The following is a 25,816-nucleotide window of genomic DNA, read 5'->3' on the forward strand; positions in this document are numbered from 1 at the left end:
ACTGAGAAGTATTTATGCCTGTAATAAAGCGCTGGTGTGTGGAATAACTAATTTTGATTGGCAGGTCCTGGCTTCCCAGTGGGTGGTCCCATGCCCTTCCAGGTCCACCCATGCCTGCGCCGCTGCTCAGTCAAGTGAAATCCAAAGATTAGGGCCTAATTTTTTTTATTTGGATTGACAGATTTCCTTATATAAACTGCAACTCAGTAACATCATTGAAATTGTTGCATTTTGCTTCTATATTTTTGTTAAGTTTAGTTAAAAGAACATATGAGACAAATTGAGCAAACACATCGTTTTAAATTCAGTGAATTTTTGTCAATGTTTCCTCAAGTCGGACCTGTTTTGGCTAATTATTTTTTGTTGTTGTTATTCAGGTAACTCTTGGACCAAAAAGTTGAGTAAACAAAACAAAATGCTGTGGAACTAGTTACTTAATAATAATCTGTTGAAACAACTACGTTTTTGGTTGCTTTTCTTTTTACAGTAATACTGTGTATGTTTATTCCTGGATGAATCTTTACTACAATGCATTACGCAACAAGCAAGTAGTGTTGCATATCAACTGAGTATTCTAAATGTGAAGCAGATGTTTCATGACAAACTAGAAATCTTTCAAGTAGATCTACAGTACTGTATATCTTCTTATTCCTGACATTGAGCCGGTCAGACTTTGTAGGCCAGGCATTCATTTTGAATGAAGGGAAAAGAACCACACTTGGAAAACTGTTAGATGTTAGGCGAGAAAGATCCATCTCTTTCTAAGAATCTGGCAGACAACTCTAGCGGGAGAGTCAGCATGAAACAATCATTTGTTTTATCAACTTGGATGAAGAATCAGCAGAAGCATGATGTGAATGGGAGCTGCATCCACAGTAGTATTGATCCGAGGCTGGAGAGAGCACGGAGAGATAGACTCAGCCCAGCCTTGTCATCCATACTTCATATATCAAACACAGGCCCACGATCAGAAACCCACCCTCTCCTTATTCAATAAAATACTAACGTACAATAGCAGTAGCAGGTCCCCTAGCAGCATACATACTGTAGCCTGTTTGGCTTATCACTGTTGGAAATCAATAGAGCAACAGTATGTGGGACACAACTGTCTGTATGTGAACATCAATGCCTAAAAATACAAGTTGGGTCAGTTAAAAGGCCAGTGTAATTTAGGAGCAGTATGAGGTACTTAGCCATAACCATTGACATTTAGATTATACAGTAATAATGTAAAGTATGATAATAGCTGATGATAGTCCTTTCTTATTCCGTGACTATTCCTCCCTCTGTTGCCTCTGATGAGAATTTGAAATCTTGACCTCGGTACAAGCGAAGAGAAATTGCCGTCCGTCCGTTGAGAAAAACTCTAATAGAACGTAGTGGGATCTTTCTGGATGAACCGTCCTCATTCAGAGCTCTGTTGCGTCTTCTAAGGTCCCTTTGTAAGTATCAGCCTCCTGACACAGTGATTTCATGTCTCTTCAAACCTAGTCAAATGCCTTGCTCCAGTACTGATATTCACCCCTATGCTTTCAGGCAACTGCTCCGCTCACAGTCCCTGCTGTGTTAAATGTGGTGCTGCAAATGGAGCTAGACACTGTTTTATTAATCAGCCTGTGATAGTGGCTGGGTGAGTGAGGGGAAAACACCTATAGGTGGTATGAAGATTCGGACGGACTTTAACCAAGTAGTGCTTCGAGTTCCAGAGTGTAGGGCACAGTGTATTTTAGAGGTTGTACTTTTAACAGTTAGGCCAGTGTTCTTAGACCTTCATCAACTGGTGAATGTCAGTGCTATAGCGCCACAGAGTTCCTCATAGGCATCCGTAAAACTTAATTTTCTGCAGTTTTCAGATGTTCTTCACAGTTCATTTGGCCTGGACATCTGGAGGAACAGCTGGGAGCCATTTCAGAGCAATGGGCCCAGTCTTTGATACACTCAGTCAGTGTTTCCTTCCCATACAGAGCCATAACAGAACAAGGGGGCAACATTGGCTCAGCACGTGATGAGATCCCCTCCCTCTCCCTCTCTCTCTCTCTCTCTCTCTCTCTCTCTCTCTCTCTCTCTCTCTCTCTCTCAATCTCTCAGAACTAAGGACACATACAGTTCCTTTTTATCGGATCCCCCATGGACACTTGTTATTTACGTTCCCATTGAAGCTCTTCTGAACCAACAGCTCTGTATAGTATTTCATTTTAAACCAGAAACTGTTGTCTGTTTACGTTTTCTGATGGAGGGGCAGAGAGAGATCAAACACCAGCCCTGATTGTGAAGTCTCAGCTATTCCTACCATTGCCAGATATGTACCATTGGGGTCATATTTCTGCCATTGCTTGAAATCAACAGTTCTGTATGTATGAAGGATGCTGTCCCTCCCTCCTCTACAGGACGTGAGCTAGGGGGAGACTGCGGGTATAAACCTGACGGACCGTGGCTCTACTCTACAATCTCATACCTGCGGAGGCTCACTCTCCTCTCTGTGAACTCTGAGTCAGACCTGTCACACTGGCCTGGGACACATCCCTCTCTTTCTCTGGGGCCTATTCACCGTAGGACTCCACTTGTAGTACAGCAACGGCAGTGAAGGAAGTGACAAAAATGTTACAGAATTGGTCAGACAACCTTGTATTGTTTGTATATCAGCTAGAGGTACCGCATGTGAAGTGTATAGTATTAAGTACCTTATGTTTCCCGATCCTCTCCCCTCAGGTCTGTTCCCAGCGGTGCTGAACCTGGCCTCTATGGCAGATATCAGCACCAACGCTACCTGTGGAGAGACAGGACCAGAGATGTACTGCAAACTGGTGGAGCACGTCCCCGGACAGCAAGTCAGGAACACCCAGTGCCGTATCTGTAACGACAACAGCGAGAGGCAATTTGGTAACTATCAATATTATACCGTACCTACTGCATATTACAGTACACCTCTACTTTGTATTGTATCAGCATGCTTCACACGGTAGGACTAGGAGTGTGGAGGGCTGTATACCACATTCAGCAAGGATTTAGAGAAACCACCTGCACGTTGCTCTCATCAAAGTGCATCACTGCTCCTCATCATTTATCCATTCCAAAATCAATGGGCTCAGCCTCTGAAATATACATGGCCTGGGATTGCTGAGGAGGGACTTTTGAAGAGTTCTGACTTGTGGGTCTGTAAACACAGCCTGCGTTTGTGAGCATATCTCACTATCTAACAGAGGACACATCTTCCTGTGTGTACACAGAGAGGAGCCATGCTTCATCTTCTGACAGGCACTTTTGCTGGTAATTAAAACTCACAGCCTATCTGACTGGGAGATTCACCTAAGACAAACTGGTGTGGGTGTAAACTGTGCAAAGATACATTAAATTATAAACGGGGTGGTTCGAGCCCTGAATGCTGATTGGATGAAAGTATGACAAACATACCAAGGCTAAGGGCTGTATTCAGGCACTCCGCATGGCGTCGTGCATAAGAACAGTCCTTAGGCGTGGTATATTGGCCATAACCACACCCCCTTGGGCCTTATTGTTTAAATATACACTCAGAGGCCAGTTTATTAAGTACATCACCCCGTTCACAAATATTTTGTATTCCTACAGACAGTGAGTCACGTTGCCATGGCTTGCTATGTAAAGTAGGCAGACAGGCATCGAGGCATTCAGTTACTCTTCAATTGAACGTTAGAATGGGCAAAACGGGTGACCTAAGCGACTTTGAGCGTGGTATGATTGTCTGTGCCAGGCACACCGGTTCCAGTATCTCAGAAACAGACGGCCTCCTGGGCTTAACACGCACAACAGTGTCTAGGGTTTATTGAGAATGGTGTTACAAACAAAACACATCCAGTCAGCAGCAGTCCTGTGGGCGAAAACAGCTTGTTGATGAGAGGTCAAAGGAGAATGGCAAGAATCATGCAAGCGAACAGGCGGGCCACAAACTGCAGGAGCGGCACAACAATGGTGTGCAGAACGGCATCTCGGAACCACAACTCGTCGGTCCTTGTCACTGATGGGCTATTGCAGCAGTCGACCACACTGGATTCCACTCCTATCAGCTACAAACAAGAAGAAGCGGCAACAGTGGACACACGTACCAGTACCAGACCCAGTACTAGATGAACTGGCCACTGAGTGTAATCCTGACACAGCCTTAAAGGGCCCATAGCTAATGCACTATGTAGGGAAATTTGGGGCGCATCCCAGAGCTCCATGTACCAACTGAGCAGCATATGTTAGAGTCCAGGGAGCAGGCAGCACAGATATCAGAGAGACTGATCGGCCTGAGAGACAGACAGACAAACACAGACCGACCTTGTTCAGTAATTAGACAAGTCTCTCAGAGAGGTCATTACTATTCCCTCCCAGTAATTTGAATCAAAGCGGGAGGGTACTGTAAATGCTTTTAGCAGACAATTACCAGCAAAGAGGACTTCCTGCCTTGACGGTAAAGAGAAGAAGAAATGGACTCGTCATCATTTATCTTGTCTCATCGTTCAATAATGAGTCTTTCACATTTCTGGTAATTTCAGGTCTGACTAGAACGGTCTTTTTTGTTCATTCACATTTAGCCTGTCATGGCAGGCACTCATGATATGAAATACTGTACATTCCCACCATATTAGTATACCATTAGTTTATTTGTTTTACCACGAGAGAGAGACAATGTTTGAGTCCACATTTTACCCATCCACATCTTACAGCTGTGTGCCTGGTGAGCAACTAGCCATGCAAAAAAATTAGACACATTTTAGAAGGAGACTCACAAGCCTTATAATAACATCTGTGCTTTCCACCTGTTGCAAGTCTTCTGGTGATGACTGTTACAAATGTCTTGCCATTTCTGCCACTAGCCTGTACAGCAGCCAATGAATCACTTGACTTGTTCTTTAATTCCCATTGAAAGCAAACCATTGTGTGGCTCCTAATCTTCGCTGAAATGTCATAGGAATGCCCTTCAACGCGTACATGTAAGAATTAAGGTGACAGTGATTAGCATAACTTCTAATTAGAGACAATTCTTTTGAAAGGGAAACTTGATTGTGAACCAATTGGGAATGATTTAAATGAATTATTTCTCTTGTAAATGGTAGGGAAACTATTAAACTGCTTAATCAAGAGGGCAACTTTAATTATCTTTTTCTGATTGGGAAATTATGCATACCGAATAGACTGATTTTCTGATGCAGTAAATCTTAAAGTACCTTAAGATGTGTACAGTTCCAGTCTTTTCTAAGCACCACATTTGAATGTTTTTACTGTTGCTTGAAAATCACTCTTGGTTGAGAGATCGTGAAAACACTATACGGAGGAGGACAACTCTTTGGAGGTCGATAAAGTGGTATTTTTAAAGCATTTAACATTTCATTTGCAAAGATAAAGAGGTTTTGAAAGGCTGTTTCTGTCCGTACATGATAATGAGTGGGGAGTAGTTCACAGAGACAGTGGGGGGCCTCCATAAGCAACGCTTATTCATTAGCAGGCTCCTTACTGTTGCCATGGTTTCTAACTAGCACGGAAATGTCCGGAAATAAGTAGCCTATGATTGACAGTGCTCAATCATCTGATATCCAGCAGTCACATGCAACTCATATCTCCTATCTTCAAACACTGCTTATCTCCTGAAGCATAATGCTTTCTTTCATTTCATTTTTATTCCTAGAGCGCCACCCGATTGAATATGCCATCGATGGAACTAACAGATGGTGGCAGAGCCCCAGCATTAAGAACGGCATGGACTACCATTACGTCACAGTCACTCTGGACTTACAGCAGGTAGGAGATGAGGGTGATACTAAACTAGCCTGGTCCCAGATCTGTTTGTGGTGTATAGCCAACTCCTGTGTTTGTTGCCTGGCATGACAATAATCATAAGAGATGGCAAGACAGCACAAACAGATCTGGGACCAGGCTAACTGTAAACCCCATTGGAACTGTAAAGCCACTCGCAGCCAAGCCCCGGTCAACAGTGTAATGCACTTGGCAGCCTGATGTGACACTTGTCTGGGGTTTCACATTCTCACACGTTTGTTTAGTCTGGTTTGGGAAGAGTGTGTGTAAATATGCTGGCTGAAGACTTGCTATGAGATATAATGTGTAACTCGTCATGTGAGATGCACAGGTGGCCTGACTTGGAAGAGGGTTGTAGTTGACCTCTGTGAAACCCCCTGGCTTGAACTGTCTGAAAAGACTGTTATGGATTTCAATCTCTCAAAGGAGAGGAATTGTACTACTGCATCCTACCAGAGAAATTGTACTATTGCATCCTACCAGATTAATTGTACTACTGCATCCTACCAGATTAATTGTACTACTGCATTCTTCCAGAGGAATTGTACTACTGCATCCTACCAGATGAATTGTACTACTGCATCCTACCAGATTAATTGTACTACTGCATCCTACCAGATTAATTGTACTACTGCATTCTTCCAGAGGAATTGTACTACTGCATCCTACCAGATTAATTGTACTACTGCATCCTACCAGATTAATTGTACTACTGCATCCTACCAGAGAAATTGTACTATTGCATCCTACCAGAGGAATTGTACTACTGCATCCTACCAGATGAATTGTACTGCTGCATTCTTCCAGAGGAATTGTACTACTGCATCCTACCAGATGAATTGTACTACTGCATCCTACCAGATGAATTGTACTACTGCATCCTACCAGAGGAATTGTACTACTGCATTCTTCCAGAGGAATTGTACTACTGCATCCTACCAGAGGAATTGTACTACTGCATCCTACCAGAGGAATTGTACTACTGCATTCTTCCAGAGGAATTGTACTACTGCATCCTACCAGATGAATTGTACTGCTGCATTCTTCCAGAGGAATTGTACTACTGCATCCTACCAGATGAATTGTACTACTGCATCCTACCAGATGAATTGTACTACTGCATCCTACCAGATGAATTGTACTACTGCATCCTACCAGATGAATTGTACTACTGCATCCTACCAGATGAATTGTACTACTGCATCCCACCAGATGAATTGTACTACTGCATCCTACCAGATGAATTGCACTACTGCATCCCACCAGATGAATTGTACTACTGCATCCCACCAGATGAATTGTACTACTGCATCCCACCAGATGAATTGTACTACTGCATCCTACCAGATGAATTGTACTACTGCATCCCACCAGATGAATTGTACTACTGCATCCCACCAGATTAATTGTACTACTGCATCCCACCAGATGAATTGTACTACTGCATCCTACCAGATTAATTGTACTACTGCATCCCACCAGATGAATTGTACTACTGCATCCTATCAGATGAATTGTACTACTGCATCCTACCAGATGAATTGTACTACTGCATCCTACCAGATTAATTGTACTACTGCATCCTACCAGATGAATTGTACTACTGCTTCCCACCAACATCAGTTTTGTTCCCTCTGTCAATTTCTGAAAAAGAAAAAGTTTCATACAAATCTTTTCTTGGGCACTGACACTGTAGCTATTACTTTCTTAAATTGATATTTTTTTCACTTTGCTCACTTGCTCAATATAATATCTCTGTTGCAGTGAGAAGAGTGCAGCCATCCTTAGAACAATTTGAGATTAACCCTAGAGGAACCGTAGCATGAAGGTAGTTGCATTTATGCCCACAAAGCACTATTTAAATTGGCCCATTTGAGAGGGTGTCTGGACTGCTGACTTCCTCCTTCAAGCATGTGTGTTCTGTAGGAGACTGTACTGCCTCGTATCAATATGGTACACCTGATATCTCTGACTATCAGAGCGTCTGTAATGACTCCTCTACTATTGACCTACAACAGGAAATGATTCAACCCAATGGAGACTCGGCGTTAATAAAGTTCAGCAATGTGCTGGGTCTCTGTGGGTTCTGGGTTCAAGAGCTGGCGGCGTGTGTGTGTGAATGTGTGTGTGCGTGTGTGTGTGTGTGTGTATGTGAGGGTGGAAGAGGGAGAGAGGAATCAGGGAAGAGGGGATCCTGAGGCTAGATTGTGATTGGTTTTGTAGGTGGTACAGTAACTCAGCTTGCTCCCAAGGCCTCGGATATGATAAAGGGTGAGCGTGAAGACGTGGCTCTGCTCCTAAGGCCTCCGCGGTGGGTCCCAGTCTGTGTCGGTCTCTCCCTTCCAGGAAATAGAGATGCAAGCACATCTCCTTCATTAATATCAGCCTGTCATATTACACAGGAGACCAGAGCAGGGTCAATCCGGAATTAATGACCATGTCACTCACACTGCTGAATTAAATATACAATGATACAAAGTTGGGACACTGGAATAAATAAAAAATCCAAGAGGGATGAAGGGGATCAATATTTTTATTTTTTTTTATCTCCTCGCTGGCTCCAGTAGAGTGAGCCCATCATTGGTTATTCAACCAGGAATACACTCTTAGAAAAAAAGGTGCTATCTAGAACCTAAAAGGGTTCTTTGGCTGTCCCCCTAGGAGAACCCTTTGAAGACCCCTTTATGGTTACAGGTAGAACCTATTTGGTTACAGAGGGTTCTACATGGAACCCACAAGGGTTCTACCTGGAACCAAAAGGTTTTTAACTGGAACTATAAATGGTTCTCCTATGGGGACAGCCAAAGAACTCTTTAGAAACCCTTTTTTTCTAAGACTGTAAGCATCAACCAAAGACTGAATTAGTAATAGGAGCTAAAAAAAAAAAAGGTATAGCTTATATTTAATTTATTTAATGTACTGTACATTATAAACATGTGAAAGTGACCCAAATACTGTATCTAAGTGGTAAGTATGCAGACAGAGTCTCAATGAGGTCATCAAGCGTTCATAAATCATACCTTCCTGTGTTTAATTAGCGTTTGAAATCTGACACCGAGAAGTGCCTAGGCAGCCATTTTTTCCATAATAATGTGAACTGGCCCATCACTCATCTCTATCCGGACTGTCACCGTGGTGATGGAATTACTTTAGCTACATACATTGTCCCAGCTCAAACTGTTTGGCAGATTAGGGAGTTTGGTTTTAAGAAAAAAATGTATTTTAATGTCTCTCTTACAACATGAACAGTAAACAATTCCCGAGATAACACATCTTGGAAATTGCTTCTTTTTTTTTTCTTCAGAAAAACCATCTGTTCGACTAATTAGATGTAATGGCATATTGAGGGTTATATACCAAGGTTATAATATTGCTATTTCACCATGAAGAACAATTAATCAGTAGTTGTATGCAGTAGAAATGTATTGAGAATAATTGAATTGACGTATACTGACGCTGACAGTGAACACCGAACAAACTACACTCTTTGTATTTAGCCTTTATGGTCTTTTTAACAACAACATTTGTCACAAAGTGCTACGCAGTAGCTTGGAAGCACAGTGGAAAGGAACAATTACCTATTAAGTTCTGTCACTCCCTCCCTCATGGTTGAGCTAGCTTTGCCCATGGCCCTGTATGCAAAGTGTTCTCACCATCAGTGCCCTTTAAAATGGAATCCTATTTGCGCTCCATTCAGGCGCTTTCCCCTGGCGGCCAGTCACCATGCTTGCTGTCGTCTCCTGCGATAAATGAGTCTGTGCTGTTGGCGCTGTCGATGATGTGTGTGAACGTATCGTTATTGCCCGTGACATCAGTGCTCTACTTTTCCCCTCTCGTTATCCAGGAGCCCCTAATGGAGTGGAAACCGGAATAATGACTGACACTGATGGGAAAGGGAAAGGGGGATACCTAGTCAGTTGTACAACTGAATGTATTCAACTGAAATGTGTCTACCCCGCATTGAACCCAACCCCTCTGAATCAGAGAGGTGCCGGGGGCTGCCTTAATCGACATCCACATCCTCGGGCGCCTGGGAGAATAGAGGGTTAACTGCCTTGCTCAAGAGCAGAACGACAGATTTTTACCTTGTCAGCTCGGGGATTCAATCCAGCCACCTTTCAGTTACTGGCCTAACGCACTAACCAGTAGGCTACCTGCCGGAGGGGGCAGTGTGTGTGTGTGTGTGTGTGTGTGTGTGTGTGTGTGTCCACGTGCGTGTGTGTGTGTGTCCGCGTGCGTGTGTGTCTTGGCTACTTTTTGATGGGACCGAAAATTGTAAATCATTTTTTCCCAGTTTGACTGACGTGGTCCAATCAGTTATTAATTCAATGCTCCCAAGACTTTAGCACAGACACAGAGGGGGATCTGAACAGGAGCATAAATACTATGGGAAATGAGACGCCCCACATAGACTTCACTACTTTGATCATGCTACATGTCTAAGTCAGAGAAAAAAAACGTGCTGTTCATATACCAGGACATTTGAGCATATTTGAATTAGATTCTATATGACAGCTGATGATTAATGACATACATGCCAGATACTTTAGCTTGGTATGCTATTCATAGACATGGAGGTGTTTGTCAGTGAGTGGCGCTCGACTTAGTGTGAAATATAATATGAAGCGGGTGTCAGTCGACATACCGCAAGGATTATTCTCAACACTTTAGGGCACACAAAACAAGCCCACACCATAGACCTCTGGCACCTCAGCCTCCAGTTGAGAAGGACAGTGATGTGACCTGGCTTTATCTATAGCTGGAGCTCAGAGAGTTAGCCTACATAGTTGTGGAATTAAAAAACAAAAATTGACCTATAGATATTGCCTCTCGAATTCTCTGGAGTCATAGGCCTTATTTCAAACTAATTAAAGAGGGTGTTTGACGGACATTCTTTATCACGTCCTGTGATACGTGGAAAATAGATGATTGAGCGTAGGTAGGTAGGTTATCAAAGTTCTGTGCTTTAATTCGGCAGAGCAATTTAAATGGTTGATGTTTGCAGGTTATCTATCCCTGAACCCAAGCCCTGGCCATTCTATTTTGTTGTTTTCCAAGTTTAACTTTTCCTTTGCTACTATACACACTAGTGCTCTCACCTTGTCATGTACGACTTGTGCTCTACATTCATATTCTTTATAGCGACCGCAGATTTTTAGGAACAGCAAATCTCTTCTGACTTAACTTTGATCAAAACAAACACAAAGAAATATGTGCAAACAAACAAATATATCCCAAATCTGCCCATTTTTATCCGTGTTTAAAATTACCCAAAACTTAGAGCTTAGCCAGTAGGGACAAAGAATCACAGCAGAGCAGGCGTTGACACTATTGCCACTGATGTCATTGGACTTCTAGCTCCAAACTGTCCCTGGCCTGGAATCCACATGGTCAGGTCGCGACTCCAACACTTGGGACTGTGGTTACCAGGTCACGCTCTGCCCTGCAAACACATGTCGAGCACTGAAGAGCTCTCTTTTCTCTTTCCCTCCAGACTCCACTCTACACTTTAATCATCATATTTAGGTAAACATCCCCCCTACATACCCCTTATGCTGTGTGAGGACAACATCCACCAGCCTTCCTTTCTTCCTGCTTCATCTGAATCAAGGAAACAAAGAGGCTTTGTGAGATTTCCCCTGCTACCTGGGCAGAATCCTATTGGGTTTCAGTGAAAGGGATGAATGCCGGGTTGAGTGACGCTCTCTCTATTGTAAACGTTGAAACGTTACACCGTTATCTACTGTAGATGAAAGAGGCAAACTGTGAGTCATTTTGATGTTGAGTCATTCTCCCAGGATGGGAGACATATTAACTTGAAGAAGTCAGCGACAAAATAGCTGGGTTTTTTGTTGTTGTTGTCAAGCAAGGTGGAATGTTGCCTTGCCCCTGTGCTCATTGTCTTTCTTGAGGAGCTGTCAAAGTGTTGCATTTACGGCTTGATGAAATTCAAATGTGGCCTTCGAGGGTATAGTACTGTAGATGCAACTTTATCTCTGTCCTGCTACATACAGAGACAGCCAAAGCTGATCTGCCCTCAGGTACTCCAATGCTGAATAGCTGAAAAGACTGAAGCATGGGAATACATGTGCTGTTTCATTGGAAACTTCAAAGAAGGGACTCCATATTGTAGTGAATCTTGTACAGGAGTGGAGACTTCGTAATGACAAACACCTGAGGCACAATCTTGACCCTGCTCCCTGACAGGATTCGTTATTTTAGTGTCTCCGGTTTTCCCATCAAACCTCACCGATCTGACTTACCCTTGTCTATGAACGTGTCACGGTGTCTATCGAAAGTGTTTCCTTAACCTGAATATGAAACTTCTTATATTACTTCACAAGACCCAAAGGGAGGACTGTCAAGATTCAGTTCCTTATTGTAAGCTAAGCTCCTGAGTTATATCTGAAATAGACTGCTGTAACACTCTTGTTTCTGCCCTACCAGGTGTTCCAGATAGCCTATATGATTCTGAAGGCTGCCAACTCCCCCAGGCCAGGTAACTGGGTGCTGGAGCGTTCCCTGGATGGGGTGACCTTTACCCCCTGGCAGTACTATGCCATCACAGACACAGAGTGCCTCACTCGCTTCAACATCCTTCCCCGCACCGGACCGCCATCCTACACACGCGACGACGAGGTCATCTGCACCTCTTTCTACTCCAAAATCCAACCCCTGGAGAATGGAGAGGTGAGGGGTCAGGCTCCAGGGGGTCCGAGTAGGGTCACTGAAAGGTCGTAGGGGTCCGCTGTGGCGCAACAGCTACAGGGACTTGTTTCTATGGTAGATGTGATTGTTTGTTGAACACTTCAAACTGAAATCCAATTTCAATTCAAATGCACAACGTAAATACGTGGATTCCATTTCACGATAATATATTAGATTCACCCATGGCCCACATTAAATAAGACCACCAGCACTTTCATTCACTTGCTTTAATGGGCAATGTATTGAAGCCATTTGCTGCTGACTTGATTGCCAGCTACAGTAGTATTTAAGTGCCCTGGTGGTTTAGTTCAATTACATGAGTCAGCTTTGAAATCACTCACCAGCTGCTCACAATCAAATGGTCCTAATTAAAGTTGTGGTGAGCACAGTTGCCCTAATAGTGGACATCTTGTTTAGGAGTTAGGCATACAGTCTAGGCACGTAGCACATTTTATTTCATGGTGTGCTTTGTTGATGTCAAGAAATGCTTTTTTCCATGTTTGTTTTCATTGAGGATTTGGAATAAAGAAAGTCTACTTCACACAAAGAAGAAACACACACACACACACACACACACATACACACACACAGAAATCAACCCACCCACACACACAAAGGACAGCGACGCTGCCTTGATCCGTTGTGGATCGGAGCAACTCCTTTTAATTGTGAGAGCCGATTGCAGTGTGCTCTCTCTGACGGTAATTAAGCAGTCCAGTCCACAGCACCACCGTTGAGCCAGTTCATACTGCATTATCACCTACATAACTCAGTTCTCTAGCACCCTCCCCCCTCCTCCTTCCTCCACCTACCCCCCAGAGCCCCCCGTCCTCCCCCCACCCACCCCGCCCAGGCCCCCCTAGGAGCTCTTGTCAGCCGGCTCCTTTTAGGTTGTGACAGGAAGCGTGATCACAGCGAAATCCTAAGTGAGTCGTAGGCCGGTGTCAACACATCGCAGATCTCATATTGAAATGTCACTCTCTCTGACTTCTTCAAAAACAGCCAAGCTAACCACACCGCCTTAATTAGCAGGCAGACACAGTTAACCCTTCACAGCTGCAATCACATTTTACACATTTTACCAGGTCCATTAATGTGTTGTCTTCTTACCTCAGCAGTGGTGTGCTCTGAATGTTGTAATGGTGCTGTTTTTTAATGGATTTTCCGTGTAGAAATTGAATTGAGTCTATGTTAAATACAGTATTGAACAGGGGTCATTAAAGATCTCCCTTTTCCTTTATAACAGACTTGGCGTCTTTTTGAATGTATCAATCAATTACTAAGAATCTGTACCATTCGGTGCTTTGTCTTAATTTGCACCCGGGGCATAGATCCACACCTCTCTGATCAATGGAAGGCCGAGCGCTGATGACCCCTCCCCGACTTTACTGAACTTCACCTCCGCACGCTACATCCGCCTGCAGTTCCAGCGAATCAGAACCCTCAACGCTGACCTCATGACCCTGGCCTTCAACGACCCCCGCGATGTTGACCCCATCGTGACCCGGCGGGTAAGAACGACCCAACATGTCGTAGGCTACGCATTACCATCGCCTTCATATAGCCTCATGTATTCCATCTGTGAGCCACTACCGTATTCCTTTTCTTACCCACCACCGCTATCCGAATCAGTGAAATGGCCGTTGATTACATTGCGCTCACCAGACAGATGGGTCTTAATTAAAAATGTCTATAATTAAGAAATCTGTTCCTTTCTGAGCAACGTCCACCTCATCATGTGTTGACATTGGCCTACCCTATCAGTCACCCAGCGAGCTTCTGTGTGACGCATAATTACCGGACAGATTGCATGGTTTATTTTGAGCTAGGAATTTTTCATTTATAAAATACTGCTCAATTTAGTCATACAAAAGGGACTTAAATGATGAAATTGTGGATGAAATTGGCTCTCACTCTCTGAGAAATAAGTGTCTTTGAATAAACTAGACTGTGATGTATTTTTTTGTAGAAGTAGCCAGTGTCTGATGGTCGAAATATTCCTCTCCATTTCTTTCCACTTGTTGCTGTCTCCTATGTGTTTGTTTGTGTTTTTTTCCCCTCGCAGTATTACTACTCTATCAAAGACATCTCAGTTGGAGGGATGTGTATCTGCTATGGCCATGCTAAAGCCTGTCCTCTGAACAACCAGACCAAGGTATGTCAATCAACCTACAAGTCTCCCTCCATGACCCCTTCTCTACATTGTGAGATAGATTTTCTCTCCCTGGGTACAGTTCATTTTCGCATTTGATTGTAACTCCAGAAGGGAGACGTGATACTCTTTGACCCCGGGGCCCTCGTTTGAAGTGCGCTCCAGTTGTTTCTTGGGTGAAAAGATCTGAGTCGTCCCTTCAGCGACGATGACACTGTAACGTGGCGTAATTTCATCCCGTCAGAAATTCAGCTGTGAGTGTGAACACAACACGTGTGGGGAGAGCTGTGACCGCTGTTGCCCCGGATACAACCAGAAACCCTGGATGGCTGGGACCTTCCTCACTCGCCACGTCTGTGAGAGTAAGATCACACAGTGATACAACACAGCATTACATACTGCACATACGACTGCCAATGTTATATTGAATTGTTTAGTATGATCCTATGTTATGTGATTTGGTTGTATCTTGCTATCTTATTTTGATGTTATGTAAACTTGATAGGGGGAAAAAATGTCTGTTAAATTTTTCAAAAAAAACTTATGGACCTCAACTTGAGAGACACCTGGTAAACAGCGCTAAACAATGTTTTCATACAGTTCTTTTTTTCCCCCCTTGAGGTACTGTGATAATTCCATTTGTTTACTGGATCCTTTCTTTGATTTTATTTGATGCCGTCTACAGAGTGTAACTGCCATGGGAAATCTGAGGAGTGTTACTTCAACCAGACAGTGGCAGGCAACAAACAGAGCCTGAACTCCCAGGGGGAGTACGTCGGGGGAGGGGTGTGTGTAGGGTGCACCAGGAACACAGCCGGAGTCAACTGCCAGACCTGTGCTGATAGCTACTACAGAGCCACTGGGGTATGTACCGGTACTGTATAGTCCAGTTGACTAGGAGCCAAGCAGTGAATAATCAATAGCGACTCCGTATCTATAGCTTTGTATCGTGACTAGGGCCATGAGTTTTTCCTGGCCTGAGCAGGAAATACTCTGGGCCCTATCATGATATACCATGTTCCCAATATCAAAGACGGCTTGTCAGAGTCTCCATCTCTCCTCTTCCCTTCAGTTGAGTCCAGAGGACTCCGACCCGTGTCAGCCCTGCTCCTGTGACCCAGAAGGTTCTCTGTCCCCAGCATGCATTCCAGACCAGTCCCAGGCTGAAGGAGGTATGCTCCTCAACCTCTCTGTTCTCCCCCCTCCGCTGATCTAGCTGTCATATGCCCCCCCACAGGTCTCCCTGTTTAGTGCTAAAGCCTGCGTCTCTCCTCCTGTCTGGTCCTACAGACCTCACGGCTGGATCCTGCCACTGTAAGCAGGGTTATGGGGGACAGCAGTGTGACAGGTGTACCTTTGGCTACAGCGGCTACCCCAAATGTATCCGCTGTAACTGCAGTCTAGACGGAAGCCGAAACAAGGATCCGTGCCTGCTGCCCTGTGTCTGCAAGGTAGGTCACGCTCTCCTCCTTCTCCTCCTCCCTGTATCTCGATCCTCCCTTCTCCCTCTCCTCCCACACCACCAGAACCAATCCATTCAGTGTCAGGGGTGGACACATCAGCCGCGACGCTTCACGACCCTCGTAGGGCCAACCGCTCCGAGTGGCCTCGAGTTCTTCTCTCTTAATTGCTCCCGTAGAAAATGTGACTTGTCATTTGTTGTTCAAATTAGCCGGCTACTTCCGCCGCTGCTATTGTGCACACTCATGTCTCACATATGTCCTATCCTGGGCAAACTCACTCTTTCACTAGCCAATTATACTGTCTGACCGCAGGGATGTCAAGGAGAAGCGGGGAACTTTGCTCTCTTCGTCTAATTATTGAGCTGTGGGGATGATGTGCAGTCAAACATTGCATTTCCTTCTGTCTCTTAGTGAGTCAGACGCTACTGAAACTTTTCTCCAACTTAAGTGCACAGGCAGAGAAAGACAGTTGGTATCTAACGAACACATCATCACTTTCTCCAGTTAGAGAAATGGCCTCAGGAGAGCGCTGGTTCAATGTAACATTTAGGATAGCTAATCATTTCTCAAGTGCCTCATTTAGTTTCCCTTGATAGCGTCTTGAAAAAAATTCTCGTATACCTTATTGTGCTTTTTTCTCGGTCATATACTGTAGAGGTTTAAACAAAGACACGCTAACCAGTTTCTTCCAATTAAATTATTGGAAATCCCTACCTCAGAAATCATGTAATTTGGGGTGTGCCTGTTCCCATTTGACAGTGCCCAAGCAGTGATAGCTTTGTGCAGGCAGCCAGCCAATGTAGGTGGAATATAACATTTGTAAATGACATTACAAGAGAAAGTGGCACAATTCCAGAATGGCAACGCAATTTCTATTAGTGGTTGACTATGAGACATGAAGTCACTATTTACAATACACAGACATGGTGAGAAACAACAGGGGAATTGAATTGGCCTTGTGAAGCATAATGCTTTCATGTCCTCTTTCTTTTCCCCAGGCGAGATAAAGTATCTAGCCACTCAGAACCACAGAAACCTAGCTTGGCTACGTGGGCATGCCAAATGAATGTGCATTGCGGTTCGTTAGCCGAAGCTCAGGGATGATGGCATATAAAATGTTGATTTTGCCAAGTGTTTATCTATCTGTGCATGTTTAATAGTCCAATATTCAACCAGACAATAATCGCTACCAGTTGTTACATGTGATGTTTGTTCGAAGAGTTCCCCTCAATGTGTGGTCATACTTTGTAGAATGTTTCTGGCATCGCTTAGCTTATTGTTTTTCACATTCGTTATTGTTTAATGACTTTTGTCTACTTCTACTTGTAGTATGTGATCTTGGGAGAGAAGGAACGTCTGTCCCAGGGGTGTGTGGGCTGTCACAGTGTGTGAGTGCCTGTATAGCACATCCTTCTCATCCAGATGCTCTGTGTCTGTGTGTGTCTGTGTGTGTGTGTGTGTGTGTCTTTGTGTGTGTGTGTGTGTCTGTGTCTTTGTGTGTGTGTCTGGGTGTGTCTTTGTGTGTGTGTGTGTGTGTGTGTGTGTGTGTCTTTGTGTCTGGGTGTGTCTTTGTGTGTGTGTGTGTGTGTCTGTGTCTTTGTGTGTGTGTCTTTGTGTGTGTGTGTGTGTGTGTGTGTGTGTGTGTGTGTGTGTGTGTGTGTGTTTGTTCCAGGAAAACGTAGAGGGGGAGAACTGCGACCGCTGCAAACTGGGTTTCTATCATCTCCTGGGCGAGCGTCTCCACGGCTGTGAGAAGTGCTACTGTTCCGGCGTGGCGAGTGACTGCTCCGATTCCCACTGGACATACCATAATGTAAGAGACTACGCCAGGCCTCACTCTCTCATTTTCCCCCACAAACACAACTCATTAGTGCCTCTTGCCTGGCGCTGTGCTGCAGAGTTAACCCTCTACGGGCCGGCCTTATTAAAACAGGGTGCTGATGGCTGGGCTGATGACAGGGTGCAGTGGAGGAGGAGGCAGAGCCACACACACACACACACACACACACACACACACACACACACACACACACACACACACACACACACACACACACGCACAGACACACACACACAGACACACACACACAGACACACACACACACACATACACACACACAGACACACATACACAGCCATAAATACAGGCTGATTTATACTGCGCCACACACTCTGACATGTTGGCAGGATGAGGTTGGCGAGGGTCAGAGGTTAATGATCTGCAGAGGGTGATTGTGGGTAAACAGGGTGGTGGGTAGGGTGGCGATATAGACAGGCGGGGGAGGTAGAGAGGAGGGGGCAGTGGAGGCAGAGCGGTCACTGGATTATAGGGCCTGATCTACGGTGGGATACTGCATGTGACAGACAGCCACACATCTGTCTACGCAATTAACCTGACCTTGAGTTCTCCCTTCAAACCACCATTCTTTAACCACTATGTGTGGTGAGGGTGGTGTGGGGGGGGGGTTGAGGACGTGCGTTTGTGTGTGTGTACTTGGCCGTGTGTGTGTGTGCAACCATGTGTCTGAGGGAAGATAGAGGACATGGTGTGTGCATGCGTGCGTGTGTGTGTGTGAGGTCTAATCTGTTTGTGGAGAAGACCATTTTCAACCTATATGACACAAAGGAATAAGTCATATTACAGTTTTTTTCGATTGCTAAACGACAGTGGGCACAACTGGAGTCACATGTGCAAAACTCTAACTACAGTCTGCACTACCAACAGTCACCTGAGCTAAACAGTTCACATCACCTGCAAAACTCATTCCAAGCAACACAACTCTTAACACATGGCTCAAAACACGCTCAGTGCAGCCAAACACTATGCACAACCCTCACTGAGATAACACACACTCAGAACACACTGAGAGTAAAAACACTAGCATCAAACACCAATACAGAAAATACAAACTTTTCATCTTTACAGTTTGAACAATTTTAGTGACTTCATACAAAGTAATATTTTCTTAAAAGAAAAGTGACATTCTTTCACATGATTTATTAACATTTTTAGAACATAACAATTCTTTAAGGTAAATGAAAATTAGCAGTTTGCTTCAATAGTCTGTAGTAATTTACGGAATTACAGTAATGAGAAAAAAAGAAACTAGAAACTAAAAGTACATACTGTAATTCGAACAAATAATTGAGGGGCTAATCCTGCCTCTCTCTAGAATCAGGCCACAGGTTTTCTTCAACATCACATCTAGTTTTCTCTTGCCATGCACCTGGGGAAGAACCTTCTGGAGTGCCTTATCCATCCCTGGCAGTCCTCTGGACTCGTGTCCTCACGAGTCCAGAAGCATGGCTTCCAAAAGAGACATTTGGTCAACACTTTCCACCTCCAGGCAGAGAAAAACTCCTCTATTGGGTTGAGGAATGGTGTATATGCAGGCAGGTACAAAACCATAAATCTGTGATGTGCTGCAAACCAATATGTGACAGCTGCAGAGTGGTGAAAAGCAACGTTATCGCAAACTATGACAAAAACTTGGGGGTTTCTTACTGGCTCCCCCTGTTCTGCTGGCATTAGCTGAGCATAGAGCTGTTCTAGGAAAGCTATAAGCCTTTCTGTGTTGTATGGGCCAATGAGTGGTGTGTTGAGAAGCAAACCATCATTGGCCATTGCAGCACACATGGTGATATTTCCCCCCCTTTGGCCTGGAACCTCCACAGTGGCCCTTTGACCGATAACATTCCTTCCTCTGCGCCGTGTTTTGGCAAGGTTAAATCCAGCTTCATTGATAAATACAAATGAATGTGGTCTTTCCAGTGCTTCCACCTCCATTACTCTCTGAAAAACAGTAAGTGCACAGTTTTATTGTAGAAATGCTAGTGTTTTTTTTACTGTAAATATTTTGTATAGCTGTGTACGTAACCTCAGACGTCTTACCTGGACATATTGGCATCTTTGCTCTTTTACCAGTTCACTGTTTCTCTCGAACGGTACAGTGTATAACTGTTTCATTGTAACTTGGTGTTTCTTTAGGACTCGAGCAATAGTTGTTGTGCTGACAGAATTAACATTTTCAAATATATCATTATCAGCCAGCACTCTATCTTGAATCTCCCACAGTTTTATTGCATTGTTGACAACAACCATGTCAACAATAGCATTTTCCTGCGCATCTGAAAATATTTTTCCTCTTCCCCCTGTTGGGGGCAGCCTTTGGGTCCTGTTGTAAAAATATATTTTACAGTCAAACTTACTGTAATATATATCTGTGTAAATATTCTATAATTGCAATACAAAATAGATATAATAATGTTTTAATTTACTGTAAGGATGTAACTCTCACCTGTTTGCATGATGGAAAATTCGCATTACAGATGCCACTGTGGATCTTTGCAGATTGGGTTGCACCCTCAACCCTGCCTCTCTCAATGAGAGACCATGGTTCACGACATGGTCTATAAGTGTATCCCTTATTTCATCTGAAATAACAGCTCTTTGTCTTCTTTGTCTTCCTCCACGCATCCGCCCTCTCCCTGCCACCCTTCTCCCTCCACGAACCCATCTTCCTTGTTCCATTTCCAAAATGAGTCTTTCTGAGCTCTACCTATATATACTGTAATATGTGTGTGTGTTCACTAACAAGTCTAAAACAAGACACTTGCTTAGCCTTTCAGCTGAAATTGCAATCAGCACAAGGCACAAGGCTGAAATCTATTCCGTTTTGAATGTGTGGTTCACAGTTTTGACAGCAGTGTGTTAGCATTTGAACAAAGTGCTGTAAATCCACAGTGTTGTGCAGGTTGTGGTTAAAGTCATGGGATAAGTGTGTAGAGTTTTGAAAACTGTGTTCAAGCAATGAAAAACGAACTAGAGTTTGGTCCACATGAACTGCTGCTGTGCAGACTGTAGTTAGAGTTTTGCACATGTGACTCCAGTTGTGTCCACTGTCGTTTAGCAATCAAAAAAAACTGTAAAACCAAATTGGGACATTATCAGAGGAAAGGTTAATCAGCCTGGGCCTTAATGAACCTGTACCTCTCTGTACCTCTCTCCATCCTAATGACCTGTACCTCTCTGTACCTCTCTCCATCCTAATGACCTGTACCTCTCTGTACCTCTCTGTACCTCTCTCCATCCTAATGACCTGTACCTCTCTGTACATCTCTCTATCCTAATGACCTGTACCTCTCTGTACCTTTCTGTACCTCTCTCCACCCTAATGACCTGTACCTCTCTGTACCTCTCTCCATCCTAATGACCTGCACCTCTCTGTACCCCTCTGTACCTCTCTCCATCCTAATGACCTGTACCTCTCCATACAGGTCATTAGGATGGAGAGAGGTACAAAGAGGTACAGGTCATTAGGATGGAGAGAGGTACAGAGAGGTACAGGTCATTAGGATGGAGAGAGGTACAGAGGGGTACAGAGAGGTGCAGGTCATTAGGATGGAGAGAGGTACAGAAAGGTACAGAGAGGTACAGGTCATTAGGATAGAGAGATGTACAGAGAGGTACAGGAAACAGGTCATTAGGATGGAGAGAGGTACAGAGAGGTACAGAGAGGTACAGGTCATTAGGATGGAGAGAGGTACAGAGAGGTACAGGTCATTAGGACAGAGAGAGGTACAGGTCATTAGGATGGAGAGAGGTACAGAGAGGTACAGGTCATTATGACAGAGAGAGGTACAGGTCATTAGGATGGAGAGAGGTACAGGTCATTAGGATGGAGAGAGGTACAGAGAGGTACAGGTCATTACACACACACACACACACACACACACACACACACACACACACAAGGTTAATGTAAAAACCATGAGGAAAAGGCACTTTATTCCACATTTGAGGATATTCACTTGGCAGATCTATTGAAGAAAAAAATGAGAGCGACTAGAAAAAAAACAAACATGATCATAGCCTGGCAAGGGGAAGCGTCTGTCGTATAAATCGCAGGCTGCCAGACAAGAGTGTTCATTGTGATTTAAGGAAGAGGGAAGCCAAGTGGTGTCAAACCATGATGTATTTTCCTCTGCCTCGCACATAAAGAATATAAATCACCGAAAAATATCTCAACCAAAATCGGACTGTGGAATATGTTTTTCGATACTTATCTCGACCCAGGAAGAGTCGTCTCGGTGTTCATTGGAGGGGGAAAATAGCAAATGAGTGTTTTGGGATTGTCACAGTTTTAATGACAGTTGATGGCAATACGTAGGCAACACTGCATGGTAAAGCCAGAAGCAGAATATCTCAATATTTAAAGGGACAAATCACAAATCAAAGAAACATTTTATTTCGTAAACAACAGGTGTAGACTAACAGTGAAATGCGTACTAACGAGCCCTTCCCAACAATGCAGAGAAAAAAATGTTCCTCCATCATAAGGGTTACATAACACTGCCATAACAAGGACATATCATAGTGTCATAAACAGTGAGACGCTTTCTGCATGCATTGATACAATCAAACCCATATGCTATGTGTTTCTGTTCAGGAGACATCCATGGCCGGCTGGTCCCTCACAGCAGAGGATGGGGAGGGGAAGGTGTGGCCGGCCGCCAGCAGAGACAGAGACAGGTCCCAGACACTCAGGATCGATAACCAGGAAGCCAGGAGACACCTTCCTGCTATCTACTACTGGAGCGCACCTGGAGAGTACCTGGGCAACAAGGTCAGCCCACAACAGCCCTCTTTATCACACACCACACCACATACACACACACACACACACACACACAAACTATTGTTCAGTCTTAAGTTTGACTCTTTATTAGTTTCTTCCCTCTTCTCCTCATAGCCTTTGCATGTCTTCCCATCCCATTGTCTCTAACTCATTATTTTCCTCTCACTGCATTCTGGGGGAAAGCAATGCTTCGCTCCATGAACTCTGTAATAATATTTTTTTTTCTCTCACAAACGTCTTCAGGCATGACGATTTACTCTGCTCTCCCTAATGTCAAAAAGGCACATCACATCATTATGAGCTTTATATAGGGGTCCACAATAGGGAACTAATGTATGTGTGTCTGTGTGTTTGTGTGTATGTGTGTGTGTGTGTGTGTGTGTGTGTGTGTGTGTGTGTGCGTGCGTGTGCGTGCGTGTGTAAGGCAGTCAAGCAGGATTTCAGTAAAAGGATCAGACACTGAAGCAGAGAATTCTCTCATGCTAACGTGACGCTCAAAGCCCAACACAATTACTCCTGTACGTCCGTGGTGCCATGTTTCATCTCGTGAATTATCACCATTGTGACATGCATTAAAAGTGACAGCCTCGTTTCTAATGGAAAAGAGAAATTGTTACATTTCGCTCCAGTTCCTACCAGAGTTTATGACGGCACACGGGTCTCGTTCTTTCGGGCTTTATGTATTTGGGGGAGGCTTGTTTCTGTTTACTATGTCCTTCCCTCTCCAAATAGAGTTCAAATCAAATAAAATTGTATTTCTCACATGAGCCGAATACAACAGGTGTAGTAGACCTTACAGTGAAATGCTTAATTACAAGCCCTTTATCAACAATGCAGTTTTAAGAAGAAAAAAAAGAAGGAAAAAAAGAGATAAGAATAACAAATAATTTAAGAGCAGCAGAAAATGACAATAGCGGGGCTATATACAGGGGGTACAGAGTCAATGTCAATGTATGGGGAACACTGGTGTCGAGGTAATTGAGGCAATATGTACATGTAGGTAGAGTTATTAAAGTGACTATGCATAGATAATAACAGAGAGTAGCAGCAGCGTTCCAGATGGGGTAGCCATTTGATAAGCTGTTCATGAGTCTTATGGTTTGGGGGTAGAAGCTATTTAGGAGCCTTTTGGACTTTTGGACCTTTTGGAGAATTGGCGCTCCAGTACCGCTTGCCGTGCGGTAGCAGAGAGAACAGTCTGTGACTAGGGTGGCTGGACTCTTTGACAATTTTTAGGGCCTTCCTCTGACACTGCCTGGTGTAGAGGTCCTGGATGACAGGAAGCTTGGCCCTGGTAATGTAGTGGGCCGTACACACTACCCTCTGTAGTGCCTTGCGGTTAGAGGCCGAGCAGTTTCCATACCAGGCAGTGATGCATACCAGGCAATGACCAGGCAGTGATGCAACCCGTCAGGATGCTCCCGATGGTGCAGTTGTAAAACCTTTTGAGGATCTGAGGACCCATGCCAAATCTTTTCAGTCTCCTGAGGGGCATTAAGTTTAGTCGTGCCCTCTTCACGACTGTCTTGCTGTGCCTACCAATGGTGTGTCATCAGCTAACTTGATGGTGTTGGAGTTGTGCCTGGCCATACAGTCATGAGTGAACAGGGAGTACAGGAGGGGACTGAGCACGCAACACCTGAGAGGCCCCCATGTTGAGGATCAGTGTGGCGGATGTGTTGTTACCTCCCCTGACCACCTGGGAGCGGCCCGTCAGGAAGTCCAGGATCCAGTTGCAGAGGGAGGAGCTTAGTCCCAGGATCCTTAGCTTATTGATGAGCTTTGAGGGCACTATGGTGTTGAATGCTGAGCTGTAGTCAATGAATAGCATTCTCACATAGGTGTTCCTTTTCTCCAGGTGGGAAAGGGCAGTGTAGAGTGCAATAGAGATTGCATCATCTGTGGATCTGTTGGTGTGGTATGCAAATTGGAGTGTGTCTAATGTTTCTGGGATAATGGTGTTGATGTGAGTCCTGACCAGCCTCTCAAAGTATTTAATGGCTAAAGACATGTCATTTAGGCAGGTAAACGTAGTGTTTTTGGGTACAGGGACTATAGTGGTCTACTTGAAATGTGTCGGTATTACAGACTCAGACAGGGAGAGGTTGAAAAAGTCAGTGAAGACACTTCCCAGTTGGTCAGCGCATGCTCGGAGTACACATCCTGGTAATCTGTCTGGCCCTGCGGCCTTGTGAATGTTGACCTGTTTGAAGATCTTACTCACATCGGCTGCGGAGAGCTTGATCACACAGTCATCCGGAACAGCTGATGTTCTCATGCATGTTTCAGTGTTACTTGCCTCGAAGCGAGCATAGAAGTTATTTAGCTGATCTGTTAGGCTCATGTCACTGGGCTGCTCTCAGCTGCACTTCCCTTTGTAGTCTGTAATAGTTTGCAAGACCTGCCACATCCGACGGGCGTCGGAGCCAGTGTAGTACGATTCAATCTTAGTCCTGTATTGATGCTTTGCCTGTTTTATGGTTCGTCGGAGGCATAGCAGGATTTCTTATAAGCTTCCAGGTTAGAGTCCCGCTCCTTGAAAGTGGCAGCTCAGTGCAAATGTTCAAATCCATCGCTTCTGGTTTGGGTATGTACGTACAGTCACTGTGGGGACGACGTCCTCGATGCACTTATTGATAAAGCTGGTGACAGAGGTGGTGTACTCCTCAATGCCATCGGAAGAATCCCGGAACATATTCCAGTGTGTGCTAGCAAAACAGTCCTGTAGTTTAGCATCTGCTTCATCTGACCACTTTTTTCTAGACCGAGTCCCTGGTGCTTCCTGCTTTAGTTTTGGCTTGTAAGCAGGAATCAGGAGGATAGAATTATGGTCAGATTTGCCAAATGGAGGGCGAGGGAGAGCTTCGTACACGTCTCTGTGTGTGGTTGCACATTTAACATGCTGGTAGAAATGAGGTAAAACATATTTAAGATTCCCTGCATTAAAGTCCCCGGCCAGTAGGAGCACCGCCTCTGGAAGAGCATTTTCCTGTTCGCTTATGGTCGGAATACAGCTCATTGAGCACGATTTTAGTGTCAGCATCGGTCTGTGGTGGTATGTAGACACCTACGAAAAATACAGA

At 44.4% G+C, this 25,816-nt stretch overlaps 1 protein-coding gene across 6 annotated transcripts in view; it reads left to right on the forward strand.

Moving 5' to 3' along the window:
• The window catches only part of LOC139407080 (laminin, alpha 2), a 138,841-nt gene that overhangs the window by 19,937 nt on the left and 93,088 nt on the right, over positions 1–25,816 (forward strand). For all 6 annotated transcript variants that reach the window (XM_071150427.1, XM_071150428.1, XM_071150429.1 and 3 more), the window contains exons 2-12: positions 2,710–2,880; positions 5,645–5,757; positions 12,220–12,462; positions 13,812–13,991; positions 14,546–14,635; positions 14,877–14,994; positions 15,318–15,496; positions 15,705–15,804; positions 15,923–16,083; positions 17,768–17,908; positions 22,545–22,721. In XM_071150427.1, the coding sequence (XP_071006528.1) occupies positions 2,710–2,880; positions 5,645–5,757; positions 12,220–12,462; positions 13,812–13,991; positions 14,546–14,635; positions 14,877–14,994; positions 15,318–15,496; positions 15,705–15,804; positions 15,923–16,083; positions 17,768–17,908; positions 22,545–22,721 (1,673 nt within the window). The remainder of the gene's footprint in view (positions 1–2,709; positions 2,881–5,644; positions 5,758–12,219; positions 12,463–13,811; positions 13,992–14,545; positions 14,636–14,876; positions 14,995–15,317; positions 15,497–15,704; positions 15,805–15,922; positions 16,084–17,767; positions 17,909–22,544; positions 22,722–25,816) is intronic.

Source organism: Oncorhynchus clarkii, chromosome 4 (assembly GCF_045791955.1).
Source record: "Oncorhynchus clarkii lewisi isolate Uvic-CL-2024 chromosome 4, UVic_Ocla_1.0, whole genome shotgun sequence".
In the NCBI taxonomy this organism is placed as follows: Eukaryota; Metazoa; Chordata; class Actinopteri; order Salmoniformes; family Salmonidae; genus Oncorhynchus; species Oncorhynchus clarkii.